Raw genomic sequence first — 21,623 nt, forward strand, 5'->3', positions numbered from 1 at the left:
CTGGGAGGAGGAGTGGCCACTGGGGAGGCCGGCGGAGCCGCGAGGGGCGGAGCCAAAGGGGACTTCTGAGGCAGAGCCAAGGGAGGCTCGAGAGGCGAAGCCGAGGGGGGTGATGGCTTGGAAGGCTCAGAAGGCGGAGCTGAGGGAGGCGGCGCCGTGGGAGGCTTTAGGAGCGGGGACCTGGAAGGCTCTGGAGTCTCTGGGAGCAGAGCCGTAGGGGGCTCTGGAGGTGGAGCCGTAGGAGGCTCGGGAGGCAGAGCCATAGAAGGCTCAGGAGGCAGAGCCGTGGGAGGTTCTGGAGGCGGAGCCGTAGGAGGCTTAAGAGGCTCTGGAGGTGGAGCCGTCGGAGGCTCTGGAGGCTGAGCTGAAGGAGGCTCGGGAGGCAGAGCCGTGGGAGGCTCGGGAGATTCTGGAGGTGGAGCCCTGGAAGAGCTAGGAGACGGGGCTGAGGAAGGCGGAGCCGATGCTGGCTCAGGAGGCCCAGGAGGCGGAGCCGTGGGAGGCTCTGGAGGTTGCGCCGAGGAAGGCTCAGGAGGCGGGGCCAAGGAAGGTGGCGCCGTAAGAGGCTGAAGAGGCGGAGACCTAGAAGTCTCTGGAGGCGGGGCGCCGTAGGAGGTTTCAGAGGAGGAGCCCTAGAAGGCTCGAGAGGCTTGAGGGGCGGAGCCCTGGAAAGCTCGAGAGGCGGAGCCCTGGGTGGCTCAAGAGGCTTGAGGGGCGGAGCCCTGGAAGGCTTGAGAGGCGAAGCCCTGGAAGGCTCGAGAGGCGGAGCCCTGGGTGGCTCGAGAGGCCTGGGAGGTGGAGCCCTGGCAGGCTCGAGAGGCTTGAGGGGTGGAGCCCTGGAAGGCTCGAGAGGCGGAGCCCTGGGTGGCTCGAGAGGCCTGGGAGGTGGAGCCCTGGCAGGCTCGAGAGGCTTGAGGGGCGGAGCCCTGGAAGGCTCGAGAGGCTTGAGGGGCGGAGCCCTGGAAGGCTCGGGAGGCAGAGCTATGGAAAGCTCGGGAGGCAGAGCTCTGGAAAGCTCGGGAGGCAGAGCTCTGGAAAGCTCAGGAAGCTCGGAAGGCGGGGCTCTGGAAAGCTCAGGAAGCTCGGAAGGCGGAGCTCTGGAAAGCCCGGAAGGCGGAGCTCTGGAAAGCTTGGGTAACTCGGAAGGCGGAGCTCTGGAAAGCTCGGGAAACTCGGAAGGCAGAGCTCTGGAAAGCCCGGAAGGCGGAGCTCTGGAAAGCTCGGGTAACTCGGAAGGCGGAGCTCTGGAAAGCTCGGGTAACTCGGAAGGCGGAGCTCTGGAAAGCTCAGGTAACTCGGAAGGCGGGGCTCTGGAAAGCCCGGAAGGTGGAGCTCTGGAAAGCTCGGAAGGCGGAGCTCTGGAAAGCTCTGGTAACTCGGAAGGCGGAGCTCTGGAAGGCTCGGGAGGAGGAGCCCTGGAATGCTCTAGAGGCGCTGGCTCTAGGACGGTCCTGGCTACTGGCGCTGGCTCTTGGACGGTCACGGCTACTGGCTCTGGCTCTTGGACGGTCACGGCTACTGGCTCTGGGACGATCACGGCTACTGGCACTGGCTCTGGGACGGTCGAGGCTTCAGGCACTGGCTCTGGGACGGTCGAGGCTTCAGGCACTGGCTCTGGGACGGTTACGGCTACTGGCGCTGGCTCTTGGACGGTCGAGGCTTCAGGCGCTGGCTCAGGGACGGTCGAGGCTACAGGCGCTGGCTCAGGGACGGTCGAGGCTACAGGCGCTGGCTCAGGGACGGTCGAGGCTACAGGCGCTGGCTCAGGGACGGTCGAGGCTACAGGCGCTGGCTCAGGGACGGTCGAGGCTACAGGCGCTGGCTCAGGGACGGTCGAGGCTACAGGCGCTGGCTCAGGGACCTCTGAGGCGACAGGCACTGGCTCACTGACCTCTGAGGCGACAGGCACTGGCTGGGTTACTGTGGTATGCGCCAGTTTGGGTTCGCTGGGTGCTGAGAGCAGAGCCAAGAGGGGTTTAGGGCACGGGGCTGCGGCAGGCGGAGGCTGGAGAGCAGAGACCTTTCCCCTTCTCCTCTTCCTCCGGGCTGATGCGACTGGCGAAGCTGGGACACTGTTCCTGGTCAGCGTGGCCTCAGGCTCGCTGGCCGTGGCTGGCGTGGGCGCAGGCTCGCTCACCGTGACATGCGTAGGCTCTGGCTCGCTCACGGTGACAGGCGTAGGCTCTGGCTCGCTCACGGTGACAGGCGTAGGCTCTGGCTCGCAGACCGGGGCAGGCGTAGGCTCTGGCTCGCAGACCGGGGCAGGCGTAGGCTCTGGCTCGCAGACCGGGGCAGGCGTGGGCCGGGAGGTGGAAACCCGTCTTCTTTTCCTCCTCTGGGCGGACGAAGTTGACCGTGCTGTCTCATGGACGACGACAGGCGTGGGGGCGAGCTCGCTGACCGGTGGGGCAGGTGGAAGAGGACGAGCCAAGGACGACTGAAGGGTCACCGCCGTGGGAGTAGAGGCAGGATCCTCAACCACACCCACAGTAAGCAGCGAGCCGCATACCAGAAGTGTCTCCTCCATGAACTCGCCGAGCGTCCAGCCACGCGTCGTCGTGGGCAACCGCTCTTGGAGCGAACCGGTCAGGCTAGCCTGGAAAAACACCACCAGGGAGGAGTCAGGAAAGTCGGTGGCGCCCGCCAGGTACAGGAAGTCCCTAATGTGATCCTCCACCGGGCGGCTTCCTTGCTTCAGGTCCAGGAGGCGGCAGCATGCCCGGAGAACCGCTGGATCCATTGTTGGTTCAGTCGTTCTGTAATGCTTGAGCAGAGAGGCAGACGAGGAGATGCGGATCCAAATGCAGTTAAGAATTTATTAAATAAACAAGTAAACACAAAGGAACAACCCTCAATGGGGAAATAAAACATAAAACTGAAAACTAAACACGATGAACACAAACAGAGAACTCAGGCAGGGAACACATACCAGGCTAACAACATACCTCCATTAACAAACAATGACTGACAGAGACTGAACAAACAGACAGGGTTTAAATACAAGAATGTGAGACAAAGGGGCCAATGAACAACCAGAACACAAACTAGATGACAAGGTGATTAACAGAAGCAAATGACAAATTAATAAGGGCAGGTGAAAACAATGAACAGTGAACACGAGGGAAAACAAGACTATGGAGCTACAAAAGTGACAAAAATGACAAACAAAGGGCAACGAAAAACAAGACAGGGTATACATAACACTATTGAACTGTATGGAAACACCAAGATGTGAATAAAGTTTCTAAAATGTGCATAAAAACGTATACTCTTGTTTAATGTGGATACATTTTTTTGCACATTACCTACAATGGACAGATTTACTGAATCGTTGAGAGAATATCATTAAATTCATTGCATAACATCTCAAATGTTGCTCAGGTAATTCTAAAATGGTCATCAAAATTAGTGTTTTGTCTGCGTGCGCTAAACCAAAAGTAATTTATAACATCTGATAAAAGAGCCACATTGGCTTCAATTTCTATTTTCAATCATATTTTTAGAAACACTGCATTACCTACAACAGTAGCCTAAAACAATGACTAAATAGCTATTGGTTAAAATGAATAATAGCCCGCAGGGTGGGCCTGGGTAGCTCAGCAAGTATTGACACTAACTACCACCCATGGATTCGCAAGTTCGAATCCAGGGTGTCCTGAGTGTCAGGTCTCCTAAGCAACCAAATTGGCCCGGTTGCTAGGGAAGGTAGAGTCACATGGGGTAACCTCTTCGTGATCACTACAATGTATGGTTCTCGCTCTCTGTGGGGAATGTGGTGAGTTGTGCATGGATGCCGTGGAGAATATCGTGGGCCCATAGCGTCAAATGCATTTAGGAACCCGTTTAGTGATGACAGCGATCGATCATTTAAACTGCTATCCAGCGGCCGCAGTCATCGCTCATGTCTTGTGTCTCTTTTGGTTCAGGTTTGTGTGAGATGGACAGGCCCTGATCTACCAGCTCTACCCAAAGGCATGTTAATGTTATGAGCACATCCATTAACCTGCTAACATCAACCTTTCGATTACCACATCCTTTCGTTTAAGTTGTGTCTATACTGTTCAGCCTCAACGAAATGTGTCTCTAAGAGAAAGAGGGTACACCAAGGTTGCACAGTAAAGCCTGACGCTAATGTGACTAACCTTTAAAGCGGTGTTAATATATCAAATTTCCTGTTAATCAACCGATTAATCAATGTAAGGACGCCTACAACGAACAAAGAACCTTAATGCGACCTTGAGCTGCAGTATAATTACATGCTCCCGTCTGTCCGCAATAAAGCGACTTGCTTCCTCAGGCTGTGTTATCAAAACATGAGTGTCTGTATGGTGGACTTGTTGGGTTTGTAATCGCTGATATTATGAGGCACACTCTGATATTAGCCCTCTAGATTATACAGTGCTTTGATTTACAGTCGTGCTTTGGACTAGAGCAGCCATATTGCTTATATCGATTTCCCATTCAGTTTAATGGTCATACCTTGTAGGTGAGGGAGGTCCAGTGTTTTTTGTACTCATGGATTCCCTTTAACACAGCTTCTGAATGTAATGAAATTCTTAGTCACCATTCCAATTTTCTTTGGATTCCAATAACATCGAAAAGACCAATAAGTGCAGTAATGACTTTAATGACTAGCACCACAACCTGACCTGCACAACACCTCAAAGTCAACATGCCATCAATATTAACTCTGTTTATTTTGTTAATACACTTTCCTTGTCTTATTGTGAACGATTCACGAGTGCATGTCATTCCAAACAATATACAGTATATATAATACTGTACATAATGTAATAACTTGACTTTCCTTTTTGGCTGACATCACCTGTCATATTGAGACTACGGAGGACAAGGAGGGAATTTATTTCTAAACCAGCTTTGCTATCTCTCACAAAACATTTTGGATTCCTTCGCAATTCATTCCTTACAAAAAATAACCTTGGTTTTACTAAGGTAACGATAGATCATCTACTGTATGGTCTTTGCAGTAGCACCCATAGCAACCACAAAATGTACCATTTGTACAAAATGTACAGTAACCATATTTTAACCATGATAATAATACAGCATATTCAAAACAATGGTAATCCAAAACATATTAATTCTGCCACAAAACATACAGTTTCACTACAGTAACTCCATGTTCATTTGTAATAAATGTACCATCATTTTTGAAACCATGATTCCTACCAAAAAATTGGCTTTTTAAAATTAGCCATGGTTACTCTAAATCTTCAGTACCATGACTGTAGCAACCATGTTTTTTTTTTTGTTTGTTTTTTGGCAGAATGATTTCGATTTTCCAGTAGTGGCTCATCACCACAGATATCGATGGGTCAGATCTCTCTCTCTCTCTCTCTCTCTCTCTCTCTCTCTCTCTTTCTCTCTCTTTTACATTATTCTACTCGTTCAACTAATTATTCAAACACAAATGCACTGACACAATATGTGGTATCCTTGCATTATTCCACCACAAGGCAGCACCCTTAGAACATCATGTTGAAACTAATATTCTGAAAAAGAAAGATTTATCTTAAAATGTTGACTTGTTGTAGATCATAATGTAAATGTAATGTTATTTTATAGTTGTTTGTGAATTGTTGTTGAAGAACCCCAAGGAGGAGAAGGATAGAAACAGAAATATCTACATGCTATTTACACGTTTCCACAGTCTTAAAGTCTTAAATAAAAAATTAAAAAATAAATGTTTTATAATGAAAATAAATCATTAAAATAGAAAGTTTCAAGAGCCAAGGCTTATTGACATATAATTTTTAATCACACAAAACATACAATGTCTTATCCCCTACCCTTATCTTTTGATTGACAATTTTTGTCTGGCTTGTCAGAGCCAAGTTGTTGGATAGACAATAAAGAAACGACACGCTGTTACACATTGCTCGCCATGTTCGCAAGCTTTCACACTGCTGGCGCGTACTGATACTAAAGTTATCTTTGGTTTGGCACTACCGATGGACAGACTAATTTCTGCCCCAATGAGGGCTCGTTGCAGTACCATATTTGACCACAGATTTCAATTGAAAAATAACTAAGGGGCACTGTGGAGTTCGGGAGGGCAACAGACTCTCTACCCCACATGCTTCTGTATCTTTATCAAACACTATGTAACAGAGCTTTCAGACACTTAACGACTTAGAAATAGGATCAAAACTTATACTAGACTTGCTTTAAAAACATAATGTCTGCTATTTGAACACAGTTATGGGCAAAACATTTACATTAGTGGATCTATGTTTTCAAGTGAATGAATATTTAGGTGGGGCTCTGCGCTTCCTGAATAGACGAGGCGCAGCTGGTTGTACTGGAGTTATTGTTTTACTACAAATATAATGGTTAAAATATGATTTTAATACAAGTGCCATATAACTATAGTTCTATTGGGAAGACACACAGGCTTGAGTGAAGTTTAAGATGCCATTTATTTGATAAATGTAAAACAGAAAGTAATGTCTCTCTCTTTGGCGTAGGCCCTGTCCGGCGGTCCGAGGGAGTTGTACCCGGAACCGTCATGTCCTGCCAGAGATCGGAGGCAGGGGTGAGGAGCCTACCCCCGTGTGGGACAGAGCTCAACTGGTGATGGTGGGTTGGTGGAGGTTGCCGTGTTAGCACACTGAAACTGCAATGTGATAGATTGTGAGCAAACTTATAAAGCAATGGCTTACATGCGATTGGCTAGGAATTACCCATCTGATGATGTGATGATGTACACCTGCTGGTCTTCCCGCTAGATCTATGCTGCACTTCCATTTACTGTAGTAAATCCATGGTAAACTGTGTAGTTACAATGATTTTATTACAGATACCATAGTTAAATTATAGTTACTGTAGTAAAACCATGGTGCATTTTTGTAAGGGGTAGATTGTGATGGAACTCAAACTATTCTGAGAAAACACAAATATTGTGAGGGAATGCAAGCTATTTCAGAAAATAAATTGGGGCTTCGTAAGATACCACTTTTCACCATGTAATCAATTCTCGACTGGTCCCGCCGAACATTTTATTTTTCTCCTTAAATATCCAGTTGTACTCTGAAATACATCATATTACAGAAGCAAAAGGGGTTGTGAATGTTGACATTAAACAATTACGAAGAACCATTTCAATTTTAAAGACTATCAAACAATCCTCAAAAAAAATAAATGCCAAAAAAAAGTATTTGAATTTGTCCACAGATTTTTTGTAACTAACAAGCCAATTTCACAGAGGTACACCAATGACTGTGGTGTAGAACAGTCTGTTCAGACAGTATCTGTCTCTCTCTCTGTTGATGTTGATCTGTCAATATAATAACACGCTCTAAAGAGCAGAGCAGTCTGAGAGCACTGACCTCAGGCCTGTAATCATGTCTCATGACCCTGACACTACACACACAGATGAAGATGATGATGCGAGACAGAGAGAGATCATAATCTCGCAGATCATGTATTATATGGGTTATTCTCTTAAGACATTGCCTGCAATTCTCAACAATTCTGGAAACACTTTGCTCTAAGGTTCCATTCGTTAACATTAGTTAAATGCATTAGATATCATGAACTAACAATGAACAATCTATTTTCACAGCATTTATTAATCTTTGTTCATTTTAGTTACTTAAAATGCATTTGTTCATTGTTAGTTCCTGTTAGCGCATAGTGCATCAGCTAACGTTTACACATGCAACTTTTCATGTTTATTGTTATATCGTGTTATCTAATGTCATACACTAATGTTAAAGTTACACTATGTAACTTTTGTCCAACTCGTAGATGAATCTTATGGTTTAAAGTGTACCGGTGTAACCATTATTACAGGTGGTCATCATATCAGAATGAATGTCACTAACGACAACAAAACTCACCCCGTCCCCTCAGAAAAATAATTAAGTAAATAACTAAATGAAGAATACATCTAGGTTATGGATGTAACCTCCATTCCCTGATAGAGGGAAAGAGACGTTGTGTCGAAGAAGTGACACTAGGGTCTCATTTGAGTGCCGAATATACCTCTGATCTATGAAAAAAAGCCAATGAGAAGTTGGCAGACAGAATTTGCATGTCCCGCCGGTATAAAGGCGGGGAAATACGTCTGTTTCATTCAGGATTTTTCTGAGGAGCCGACAGTGGCTCGACTCAGCGACATGGCTGGGAGGACACAACGTCATGTTCCCTCCATCTGGGAATGGTGGTTACATCCGTAACATAGACGTTTTCTTCATTTAGTTATTTATTTAATTATTTTTCTGAGGGGACATCCACCAAAGCAGACAAAGAGCTGCTCAGAACATCTAAAGCTCTGCCTGCAGTCCAAGTATGTATGCAAAACATATACCGGACACTGCAATGAAGGGGCTTGGTCTGCCTCCTCCCGGGGCATCGCTTTGCCTGGTCACTGAAGGGCGTGGTAGGAACCTTGGGCACGTAGCCCGGCCGCGGTCTTAGGATCACATGTGTGTCTGCCAGACCGAACTCCAGGCAAGTGTCGCTGAAAGAGAACGCTTGCAGGTCCCTGACCCTCTTGATGGAGGCGAGCGCAATCAGCAAGGCCGTCTTTAGGGAGAGGGTCCTGAGTCCTACTGATTCTAGCGGCTCGAAGGGGGTTCCCGAGAGGACCACTGAGAGATCCCAGGAGGGGAACAGGCTTGGCCGGGAGGGATTTAACCTCCGGGCACCTCTTAGGAACCTGATAATCAAGTCGCGCTTACCCAAAGACTTGCCGTCTACTGCGCCGTGGTGGGCTGTGACAGCAGCTACATACACCTTTAAGGTGGACGGGGAGGCTCCCCTCCAACCTCTCCTGCAGAAATGAGAGCACTGACCTGACTGCGCACCTTTGTGGGTCTTCGGCCCGAGAAGGACACCAATTTGCGAACAAGCGCCACTTTAGGGCGTAAAGTTGCCTGGTAGAAGGGGCTCTGGCTTGGTTGATCGTGTCTACGACGGCAGGTGGTAGATCAGCTAGATCTTCCACGTCCTGTCCAGGGGCCAGCCGTGGAGGTTCCAGAGGTCTGGGTGCGGATGCCAGAGCGTGCCCCGTCCCTGAGAAAGAAGGTCTTTCCTCAGGGGAATTTTCCAGGGAGGAGCGGTCGCGAGGAGTACGAGGTCCGAGAACCAGGCCCGGGTATGCCAATAGGGAGCCACTAGAGTGACTTGTTCCTCGTCCTCCCTGACCTTGCACAGCCACTATGCAAGAAGGCTCACTGGGGGAAATGCGTACTTGCGCAGCACCGTCAGCCAGCTGTGTGCCAGTGTGTATGCCCCGAGGGAAGCCTCTGTTTGGGCATACCAGAGCGGGCAGTGGGAGGTCTCTTGGGAGGCAAACAGGTCTACCTGAGCCTTCCCGAACCGTTCCCAAATCAGCTGGACCTACTGGGGGTGAAGCCTCCACTCTCCACTGGGCAAGCGTTGTCGTGATAGCGCGTCCACCACCACATTGAGGTTGCCGGGATGTGAGTAGCTTGAGGACTTGAGTCGCTGCTGCCTCCAAAGGAGGAGACGACAGGCGAGTTGTGACATGTGGCGGGATCGTACGCCACCTTGGCGATTTATGTACGCTACCACGGTGGTGCTGTCTGATCTGATCAAGACGTGTTTGCCCAGAACCAGCGGGAGAAACCTCCGCAGGTCAAAGAATACAGTCAACAACTCTAGGCAGTTGATGTGCCAGCGCAGCGGGGCCCCTTTCCAATGGCCTGCGACTGCATGCCCGTTGCACACGGCACCCCAACCCAATTTGGAGGCGCCGGTTGTGACCAGGACGCGTCGGGACACGTGTCCTTCAAGTCTACCGCTGTGAACCAATCTAGATACCGGACGCAAGTTAAGATGTGTTTTTGCATGAGCATTTTGAATGGGAGTTTGTGCAAAGCCTGGTTGAAAACTCGCAAGTCCAAGATCGGTCATAAGCAGCCGCCTTTCTTGGGTACGATGAAGTAAGGGCTGTAGAAACCCTTCTTCATCTTGGTTGGAGGGACAGGCTCTATCACGTTATTGAGTAAGAGGGTCGCGATTTCCGTGCGCCATGGCAAACTGAATTGCGTAACCGAGGCGGATCGTCCTGGCCAGCCAGTGTGACGGGTTGGGAAGTGAAAGCCACGCATCCAAGCTCCGTGCTAGCGGCACTAACGGGACGATTATTTTTGACATACCCGGCGGAGCTTCGCAGCGGGGCGGAGCAGGTAGTACGGCATTGGGAGGCAAAGGTGCATCCAGAGCCTCTGGTGCTAAGAAAAGGCTCAAAGCACTTACCTTGCTCCACACACCCAGCAGGGGGCGGGTTACTGACTGAGGAGGAGGTCCGGTGGAGGTGTCCTCTAGACTCGTCAGAACCGGCCGGCCGGGGAACAGTCGTGGGGCCTTTTTGAATGATCCATGGTCAATATCACTCATTTGTTGTGTCTACAAGTTTTCAGCTTCAAACTACTACCACACATATCCATAAACTGTAGCTGGATCTTATTTTCTTTATGGACATGAGGTAAATACACGGACGAATGACGGAAGTATGCAATTTCCAAATCTGTCCCAGCCCAATTTTGAGGCGCCGGTTGTGACCAGGACGCATCGGGACACGTGTCCTTCAAGTCTACCGCTGTGAACCAATCTAGATACCGGACGCAAGTTAAGATGTGTTTTTGCATGAGCATTTTGAACGGGAGTTTGTGCAAAGCCTGGTTGAAAACTCGCAAGTCCAAGATCGGTCGTAAGCAGCCGCCTTTCTTGGGTATGATGAAGTAAGGGCTGTAGAAACCCTTCTTCATCTTGGTTTGAGGGACAGGCTCTATCACGTTATTGAGTAAGAGGGTCGCGATTTCCGTGCGCCATGGCAAACTGAATTGCATAACTGAGGCGGATCGTCCTGGCCAGCCAGCGTGACGGGTTGGGAAGTGAAAGCCACGCATCCAAGCTCCGTGCTAGCGGCACTAACGGGATGATTATTTTTGACACACCCGGCGGAGCTTCGCAGCGGGGCGGAGCAGGTAGTACGGCATCGGGAGGCAAAGGTGCATCCAGAGCCTCTGGTGCTAAGAAAAGGCTCAAAGCACTTACCTTGCTCCGGACACCCAGCAGGGGGCGGGTTACTGACTGAGGAGGAGGTCTGGTGGAGGTGTCCTCTAGACTCGTCAGAACCGGCCGGCCGGGGAACAGTCGTGGGGCCTTTTTGAATGATCCATGGTCAATATCACTCATTTGTTGTGTCTACAAGTTTTCAGCTTCAAACTACTACCACACATATCCATACACTGTAGCTGGATCTTACTTTCTTTATGGACATGAGGTAAATACACGGACGAATGACGGAAGTATGCAATTTCCAAATCTGTCCCAGCAGCTCTAAAACATAAATCATTATTATAGGTTTAACACAGTGAATCGGGGTAAGGCAAAAACATGGTTTGGAATATGGATTGTTGGTGTAAATGCTGTTCATTTCTAACAAAACAGTCTTACATAGTGTAGCTTTAACAAATGGAACTTTATTGTAAAGTGTTACCAGAATATTTCTCGACCTCAGGCCTAAAGTACTAGGGCCAGTTACCAACAAGGACATTGAGAACCCTTCCTGGATATTCAGAATGGTGGTCCACAAATATGATTCTGAAACTATTACCCCTAATCTTAAATATGTGCTTAAAGCCACGCAAAGTACCAATATTTATTTATCATTACTAACTAAAGCACTACATTATTTCAACCCCATCCCAGTAAATTTGGGATTTATTTCAATTTAGCAATAACTCAGTTTCAATTGATTGAACCCATGACAAAAGTTATTTGCCAACTCAAACATTCAATATGTTTCAGGGTTGAATACTGCGGGTTTGAAGGTCAGTGCAAAAACCACCTTAACAAGCAAGTATTAACACATCGTACCACATTCACAGTCAATATTCTTATGTTTTGCCCCAAGAACAATACGTTTCTGTAAAAATATTATCACCATTATTTTTCACATCACAGAGTTGAATTATTGAGCTTGTAAAGGTCAGTATACTTTAAGTGTTAAGATCACACAATAAAGATAGAGACTGTAATATAAATTAGATTAAATAAAGGCTGATGTTTTTATGATGTCACTCTCTTAAATACTGTCTGGATGGTCAAATCATTAATTTAATAGGGGGAAAGTCACAGCATAACAGGATTGAACAGACTGCGAATGAAGGAAGGATGAAGACCAATTCTGCAATTTCTCAGAAAACACTTAAAGCATTATACAAATGCACAGACAGAAAAAATATAGTTTAATGTCAATAAAAACAAATTTAGGTAAAGCCTGATTTTCTTTTTACTGTATATAACCCATTAAAATGTAATGTTGATGAATTGGGGCATAAAACATGTTGGGTAATTAGATGAAAAACATACATTTAACAAAATTTGAATAATTACACACTAAACAGTTAAGTATTCCGTTAAATACACAACGACACTGTTTCCTGACAATGACCCTCATGTATGTTGGTTGTTCAGCATCATATTGTTTCTTCCGATCAGATTTCTCTCTTCCATAATTAGAGCATCAGGTTTAATCACTCAGTCAAAACAGATATAACATTGCAATCCCACAATACAGACGTCTCCATGCAAACCAACCAACAGCATATCAGAGTTATTACACTTGACAGCTGAGAATCTATATGAAACTGACCCCTTAAAGGGCAAAAAGGTATCAAACCTTTAAATGATTTAATTTCAGCACAAATACGCAAACTGTGATTATGAATTGCTATTAGAGACAGATTCCATTAACAGAACTTACTCCAAATTATTGGTTCTCAAATTGTACGTTGCAACCCACAGATCAGATAGGGTCAAGGACATAAAAAAAAAAATGCTAAATGCAAATAATAATATGTAACTAACCACAAGATAGCAAAATAAATAGCAAAATTAAAATGAAATTAACTTTTAAAAGGTAAGAGATTACATTGGGCCTGTGCTCTTCATTGTAATACAGTATCAATACTTTTCCATATTTGATTTTAAGGACATTTGTGTTTACTTTGGTACAATAAGCATTATATATTTATATATAAATATAATTTACAATGGCAAGAAAAAGTATGTGAACCCTTTGCAATTAGCTGGTTTTCTGCATTAATTGGTCATAAGATGTGATCTCATCTTAATCAAAGTCACAAGAATAGACAAACACAATGTGCTTAAGCTAAAATTACACAAACAATTATAATATTTCATGTCTTTCTTGAAAACAACCCCTTAAAAATTCACAGTGCTGTTGAAAAGTGAACCCTTGGATTCAATAACTGGCCGATCTTCCTTTGGCAGCAATAACCTCAACAAAATGTTTCCGGTATCTGCAGATTAGACCTGCACAACATTCAGAAGGAATTTTGTATCAGCTCAGCTCCAATTTTTAGGATGTCTGGTGTAAACGGCTCTCTTGAGGTCATTCCACAGCATCTCTTTTTTGTTAAGGTTTGGGTTCTGACTGGGCCATTCCAAATGGTGAAATTTATTTTTGTGAAGCCACGCTGACATTATCCTGTAAATGGTCTGCACTTATATAGCGCCTTTTTAACCTTATCAGTATTCAAAGCACTTTACACTGTTGTCTCATTCACCCATTCACACACTTATTCATACACCAATGGTGGCAGAGCTGCCATGCAAGTTGCTAGCCTGCCATTGGGAGCAACTTGGGGTTCAGTGTCTTGCCCAAGGACACTTCAGCATGTGAAGTCATATGGGCCAGGATTCGAACCACCAACCCTGCGATTAGTGGCCAACCCGCTCTACCAACTGAGCCACAGCCACCCACAAGGTTATCTTGAAGCAGCAAAGAAGCCCCAAACCATGATGCTTCCTCAGATGAAGTTTTCATTATTGGTGTTCTTCCCAAACAATTCAACCTTGGTTTCATCAGCCTACAAAAAATGTTTCAATGTCAAGGTGGCCTTCAGGCATGCAGTAAGGTATTTGTTGGAAAGCAGCGGCTTCCTTCATGGTGTCCTGCCACACACACCATGCCTGATCAATGTTTTCCGTATAGTAGACTCATGAACAGAGATGTTCACCAGTTCCAATGATTCTTTCAAGTTTTTAGCTGTAACTCTAGGGTTCTTTTTTACCTCATTGAGCATTCTGCGGTGTGCCCTTTGAGCCATCTTGGCTGGATGGCCACTTCTAGGGAGAGTACCCATAGTACCAAATTATCTCCATTTACAGACAATTTGTCTAACTGTGGACAAATTAATATCTAAGCTATTTGAGGTAACTTTGTAACCCTTTCAGTCTTGATGCAAAGCAAAAATCTATTTTTTTGCGAGGCATGGTCCACATCAGCAGGTGCTTCTTGTGAATAGAAAGCTTAAAATGTTAGCGTGATTTTTACAAGGCAAAGTAGCTCTAACCCACACCTCGAATCTAATTTTATTATTTGGATGCCAGGTTTGCAAATTCCTGACTCTAATTAGCTTTTGGTGACATCATTATCCTAGGGGTTCGCATCATTTTTCCAACGTACACTGTGAATGTTTGTATTATGTATTCAATATGTACAAGAACAATACAATAATTAGTTAAAATAGATTGTGTTTGTACATTATTGTAACTTAGATGAAGTTCAAACCAGATTTTAAGACATAAATGCAGATAATTCCAAAGGGTTCACATAAATGTACTTGCCACTGTATGTGTTTATTCATCATCATCAACAAAAAATAACCAGGCCAAATGAGCTGTGAAATGTGCAATTAGAACAGACTAATGGTGTTAATTACACAGGGCAGGGGATCTTCTATCTTAGCACATTGGAAAATATTTATTTCCAAAAAAAATTATCAATAGTTTTTCACCCTTTTGGTAGAAAGCATATTAACATGTAAAAATAAGAAGCATGTAGGCCAAACTATATTATTAGGTCTGAATGCTTATTGTTAACATTCATTATTGTTACCTTGTACTATATACAAGTATTTACACTGATATGTAGAAGAAACGTTAAAATGGTACCGTCTCTTTAAGAAAACCGGCTGTTCCGTGTTTTGTTTTGGTTGAGCAAATATTAACGTGAATAGAGTGTGGAGTGGCATATGTTATTTATTATATTGTATTATATTCATCAAATGTTACTTTTGTTGTTTTTGAACAGCAACTGACTGTAAAGAAGAGAAAGGATTTAAACAAGACATTATTCAATGGCAAATGGATAGCATGAATCTCATATTTAGACACACAGAACAAGTCAAACCAAACTTTTACTCTCAACACGCATTGAAAGGATCTTGCTGCTGAACTTTGCATTTTATAAGATCGATCTTGGGTTTTTCAGAATGGAGTTCGTTGAAATGAAGATCACTATTAATTATGGAATCTATATTTTTACCCAGCCCTAATCCCTCTTATTTTTATTTTAAGTCATACCATTTGTTTTAGAAGTTCAACATAGAAAAATTTAATTATTTTCCATGTACCCCTGGAGTGTGCGTATCCCCATTTGGGAATCACTTCTCTATTGGGTCTAAAGCAAAACCAGTTAAGAATCACTGAATTGGCATTTGCATTCTTCATCAGAAGAAAACACTGAAAATGCTAAATGCTATGTATTTGCATGGACTGGTAAGAACACTTACCTCCCAGTGTGGCAGATATGAGGATGTGCGTTCCATATTTCTTGATGATAGTGTCGATGAACTGTTGCGTGGACGGCCGTCGCCCCAGCATCCGCATACTGCGTTGGAACTCCGGCATCAGCGGCAGAGGATTCCGAATCAGATCCCGCCTCTCGATGGCTGTATTCCTCACCTTCCAACGTGCAAACTCCCTGGAGAACATAACCCAACAAAACTGTGAAGGACATGTCAAAAATGACTGCGGGATTGAGCTGTCGCTGACCAAACATCAGCGAGACAATCGGCCTATGACAATTTCGAAAAACTGGGAACATACCACAACGTTCGAAATCTCTGCGATTTACGGTTTCTGACATTTACAGTAGAGTTTCAGCACCTTAGATGTTTGGAGCTTTGCATATGTGCATTAGTAAATTACAAAAACTAGATACAGGTATTGCACAAACTGATGAGCCACAATTGTCGCTTCTTCATTATAAAAGTTTATTTTTGACTCACGAAATTTGATGATTAAAATTATTGTTTTCTGTGAATAAATTTGTCTTGTTGGACAAACTTTATGCCATGTGACCCACATTTGGTTTTCAACCATCGAAAATGGGTCAAATTGAAGAATTTACGCATGGAGCCACATTGAGAGTCCAATACCTCTTAGATATAACCATACAGAGACATAAAAATGAAGATTTGTTCTGAACCAGAATCTAAATGGATATTAATATATATTTAATACTTCTGGAGTTAAAGGCACATTTTTTAAATTTGGTTGATTTGACATGGAATGACCCAAATGAAACCTTGTAAGTAGCTCATTTGAAATGCTCTACTCAGGCAGCATTCTGTGTTACACACAAATAGTGCTTGTCACGTTAAGTGCACGATAGACATTTATAAAGATTTTGATGATAGCATGTTGCTAAGCTAAAGACGTGATACTCTAATATGCATGAAAATACATAACATTCACAAATGTTTTTATTCAGATCAAACTATTTGAACATTTTTAGCACTGAATGAAATTTATTTTAAAATCAATATATCGCTTGCTTTGTCCGCCATCTTTGGACGTACCTCATTAAACAGTTTACTAGTTTAAAAGAGAGCTTTATGTTATAAATTCAGTGACAAACCCTCATTTTTCTCAGGACACATAATCACATAATCTCAAAAATGAATTTTGCAGCATAATTTTGCTTGAATTTTGAAAGACACTTTCAACAAAATACAAATCCACATGCATTGACAATTCCAACACAGCAAAAACCAACAATCATGCGGCAATCAGTAGGTTTTGTCCTGTTTGAAAGAATGGAAAACAAAAGCAAACACATTTTGATATTCAATCCAAATCAAGGCATCCACAATGTTATCTAATCAACACAATTGCCATCTGCGGCTAGCGGCTACTGTCATCTGGCATGATTGTGCTAACAAAGTAACGAGCGGAGAGCATCAAGCCTGATTTGCCATTGGCCAGATTTTGGTCTCACTAATCTTACAATTGGTTTGATTAGCATCTCATTTGGCAGTGTCAAATGCATCTATTTCCTGTAATGAGCTGAGAATGGAAAAGTCTTGGCAATAAGATATGAAATACAGTCAATGTATGATTTTCTACTTAAGAGTCAAATCAATGGAGTTCCCAGCAGTTACTACTTGTTTAAAACAGCATATATTTTCATAAACGCTGAATCTATTGGATGTGTCCATTCAGCAGCTGTCTAAAGACTCAAATCGTGCCACAGCAGCAGAAATGACTGCTCATGTCTGCTGAAGTTTTGTTAAAACCTGTGATGGTGTTTCAGGGGAGGCTAAACATTCATGGCAACTGCAGATGAAGATGTTAAGAGCCCTCCTTCATCTCTGAGACAAGCTTGATTGGTGCTACATGGTGATCTGTTGCTGCACATGTTTAATGGAAGACCGAAATTATGTTTACAGGTAACATGCTGATCGTTCCTCATAAATGATTTATTTCTGCAGGTCTACAGCTAGGTTAGGCTGTAACATCGTAAGAAGTTTCTGTTTAGCCATTTAAGCTCAGATAAGAAAAAAAAGAACAACATATTCATAACTACATTCTTGACCAACACAAAATAGGTGTCGTTTGAAAGCTTAGAAGCAATGCATTTAGGCATTATGACCTAAACTAATCAGAAGTGTTCCATTTTGATAATTTAGGAATAATATTGCACCACATATTATTGTAAACTCATCAAATAGCGATGTGTTATATGTTGTTGGAAAGCTCTCAAAGAGTAGAATACAACAAGTCTATTTGTTTTATTCAAAGACAAATGTAGTTAGTAATAGCTATGTATACTATGTATGTGTTTGACATACAGTACATTACATCTAAACAGATGTTGCTTGAATGCAGCATTTTCGCTTATAACTTCATGAAAAATAAACAGAATATAAAATATCACATTTATCTTCAAACAAGCCCACACACAACATAATCAGAGATCATTAGATAATCCACACGAAGCTCAATGTACACACAGCACATAATGTGCTATCTGGTTAAAAACACGTTATCTTTCCTGGATCAGATGACTTTATCGGAAATGATGTAAAACATGTCCAGCATCATGGAACTCTAAACCAATCGTATTAGGATTCAGATTGTTGCAACCAGACGTGGAAGTCATCCAAATAAGGGCAGAAAGGATCGTTCACTCTAATTACATATGGCCACCAGCAGATGGCGCCAAATACATGACACAGACTAAATGATGACTCATTTGACACAGAATGAATCTGAATGGGATCTCATTACTCATGCTCGGATGCTTTGGAGAGAGAGCATACATTTAGTCATTGTTGTATTTGCATGTGTAATTAGTTCTTATGTATAATTTTTATGTTCAATTTCTTTGGAAAGGCTTTTGGATACTTGGAGGTTTTTTTGGAAACTTGGATACATTATTTGTATAATGCTATAACTTTTGATTGCTTTGTCATATCAATAGAAAATTGTACTCAGTAACAGGTGACATGATGGGAATATGTCAAACGCAGTTTCTCAGAGCCACATTTTTTACACCCTGTGATATATAATGTCAAATCGGAAAAATAAGAAAAAAGTTTTTAGCTCAAGTTTCTTAGGCTGAGGCTGAATTTATCATAAGCAATATTATAAAAAAAAACGTGAAGTTTTCTATAAAATGATGCCAAACACTTTACCCTCCTTTTTTTTTTCTTTTTTTTACCATTTTAAGCCTTTAATTTTGGATATGCCACTGAAACAAGAACCCTTTAAAACAAACCTCAGATCTTAAAGCTGTCAGGGTTAATGTTGACAGGGCTGCATAGAGGCTAGAATATCCCAGACAGCTATCCACTGAAAGACGTGATTGATTGTAAAGTTGATGATTCTAGGACCTTTAACATTGAACTCTCACAAATATATATTTGCTATATACAATAATTCATAATCAAAAATAGCAAGAAAACCAGCCCAATGGCCTATTAAACCTGCTTAATGATCAATCAAATCCATCCCAGTGGCCTATAAATACTAAATTCTTAATTAAATACTAAAACTCAAAATAAGCCATTCCAGAAAAAAATAAACAGATTTTAACATTCAAATGATAGATTTTCAGATTTAATTTCATTTGTTAATCTAATATATTATGTAGGTAGCAGAATGAAAAAAAAAGTTCATAGCATGTAAGAAATAGAATCTGACCATCATATGATGTCATACGACTTTGCTCCTATGAAAAAGTTCCTCTTTTATTCCAATACAGACCAACCAATCAGACTGCTCTCACTGTTGATTCGGCAAAAGATAGCTGACCGTTGGTTAGATGTTCACAGAGTTCCAACAACAGGAGTTGTAAAGTTATTTTAAGTTGTAAATTATGTAATATAGTCAATAGGAATACATTACATTAGTTACAAAGTAGACAATATATATATATATATATATATGATAGTAGATTGACTCCAACTCTGAATTCAATAACAACATGTTAAGACCAAGTACAAATGGCTTCCTGATCGAACAACAGCCTGAAACATGTGCGACTTTAGTGACCTCACAGGTTGTGTGATAAGAAAACCACAAAACTGCTTTATAGACTAGACCTTTAAGGACATCGATCCACCTTTCCAACATGTGCAAATAAAACAGCCGGTTAACACAGTTGCACGGGCTTATCTGCTTGTAATTCTGCTCGCTTTCCAAATCCATATACCTTGGACACAACGACATGATAATTGGTATTAATTATCTTCAGCAGGGTTTTCCCAACTGTGGGCCATGGAATTACAAGAGACTGCAAGCTCCTTAAAACATTTTAAGTGTTATTTTAAAAGACATGGAAATTACATTACGAAGGAACAGGATATCCTGAGCTTTGACATCAAAGGCATCAGACAGGAAAGAAAGTCTCTTTTACGCTTTTAATCTCCTGAGACCCCACGTCCACATGCGTGGACATTACATTTTGGCTTCGCTATAGGCTATGCATAATTCAATTTCATGTAAACCAACTGAACTCAGTTCAGGCAGTCATTAAAGGGATAAAATTTCGACGCACCGAGTCATGTGACAACACAAAATGCCGCTGATCTCAGCTGAGTTTGTCTATGGGAGAAATGGCAGCAAAACTGGTCAAATCTGGTAAAAAACGCCTCATTAAGTTTTTACATTAAGACCTGTTTGAGTCAAAGATTAGAGTCTCTAGTTTCGTCCGATATGCCATTTAAAAAATTCCATGTAGGCTGTTTATCACAAAACAAAACCATGTATGTGGACTATAGGCTAATTCTCCTTAAAATATGAAATATTTGATCACATTGAGAATCAAATGATGCATCCAAAAGCTTTCAGAGGCTTCATGTGGAGTTAGGAAATTAAGGCGCATTTCAAACTGTTCTGAGATCAGTGCAGACAGACAGCGCACTGGAGGTTAAGTCATTCACTAAATAGGGAGCAAGGGCGCATTTGCTCCTAAAATCTGATCAAAAGTTAAGTTTCAGATGGCAGATGATGTTTGAATCACTCAACATGTTTGGTAGACGTGGGACAACGATAATCAGTACATAGATTCACAATTTATAATGGATCATTTTATTTGAACATGGTTGACTGTGATTGGATGATGCTGGACTTTGAATCAGAATGAATTAGTCAGCTTTATAGAAAATCTGCAGTAATGTCTCAAAAACATGAATAACATAAATTAACAAAGGGAATGGAAAATGCTCGCAGCAGTCGCGCTCGGGTCTCAGGAGGTTGAGCCCTACAACCTTAAATCATTAAAAATGTTGCTTGCAAAAATCTTGACTTAATTAAATACCTGCCTAATTTTAAACGGGCTTCTATTGGGAAAGATTTTATTTATTTTTGTCTCCAAATGGTGTCATTACAGCATCTAACAGCAGGGGTTAGCTACTGAAACAAGCCAGTCAAACCCTGCCTGACCCCTGGTTGAACTTAACCTCCATCTTAAAGGGATAGTTCATCCAAAAATCTAAATTCTCTCATCATTAGAGGTCTCGGTGTACTTCGTTTTTGTGTGTTGATGGATCAGATTGCACCCAAATACCACGTTGCATTTCAAAGTATACCTACTAACACATTCGATGCATGTGTATCATGACTGCTCAGTACAGTCAATGACAGGTGCAATCTGGGCTGCACAAAGACAAACGATGCTGACAACGAAATTTGTGTCACACATACTGCGTGTGGAGCGATCAGCAACGCAGACAACCCGAAGAATACTTTGGCCTTTACTCACCCTCATGCCTTCCCAGATGTGGAAGATTTTCTTTATTTAGCTAAACACAAAGAATATTTCAGCTCTATAGATCCTTTCAATGCAAGTGAATGGAGATCAGAACTTTGAAGGTCCAAAAAGCACATACAACTTTTTTGTCAATTCACATTCTTTGTGCATATCACCACCTATTGGGCAGAGAGAAGAATTTATAGTAAAAAATGAGTTTTTTTTTTTTTTTTAAATCTGTTTCACACCCACACCTATATATCACTTCTGAAGGGAT

At 42.9% G+C, this 21,623-nt stretch overlaps 1 protein-coding gene across 1 annotated transcript in view; it reads right to left on the minus strand.

Moving 5' to 3' along the window:
• Positions 1-21,623, minus strand: part of LOC127633161 (BMP/retinoic acid-inducible neural-specific protein 1) — a 226,750-nt gene that overhangs the window by 72,407 nt on the left and 132,720 nt on the right. Inside the window, exon 3 of the mRNA XM_052112045.1 lies at positions 15,600-15,790. Coding sequence (XP_051968005.1) covers positions 15,600-15,790 — 191 coding nt within the window. The remainder of the gene's footprint in view (positions 1-15,599; positions 15,791-21,623) is intronic.

This window comes from Xyrauchen texanus, chromosome 3 (assembly GCF_025860055.1).
Source record: "Xyrauchen texanus isolate HMW12.3.18 chromosome 3, RBS_HiC_50CHRs, whole genome shotgun sequence".
Taxonomy (NCBI): Eukaryota; Metazoa; Chordata; class Actinopteri; order Cypriniformes; family Catostomidae; genus Xyrauchen; species Xyrauchen texanus.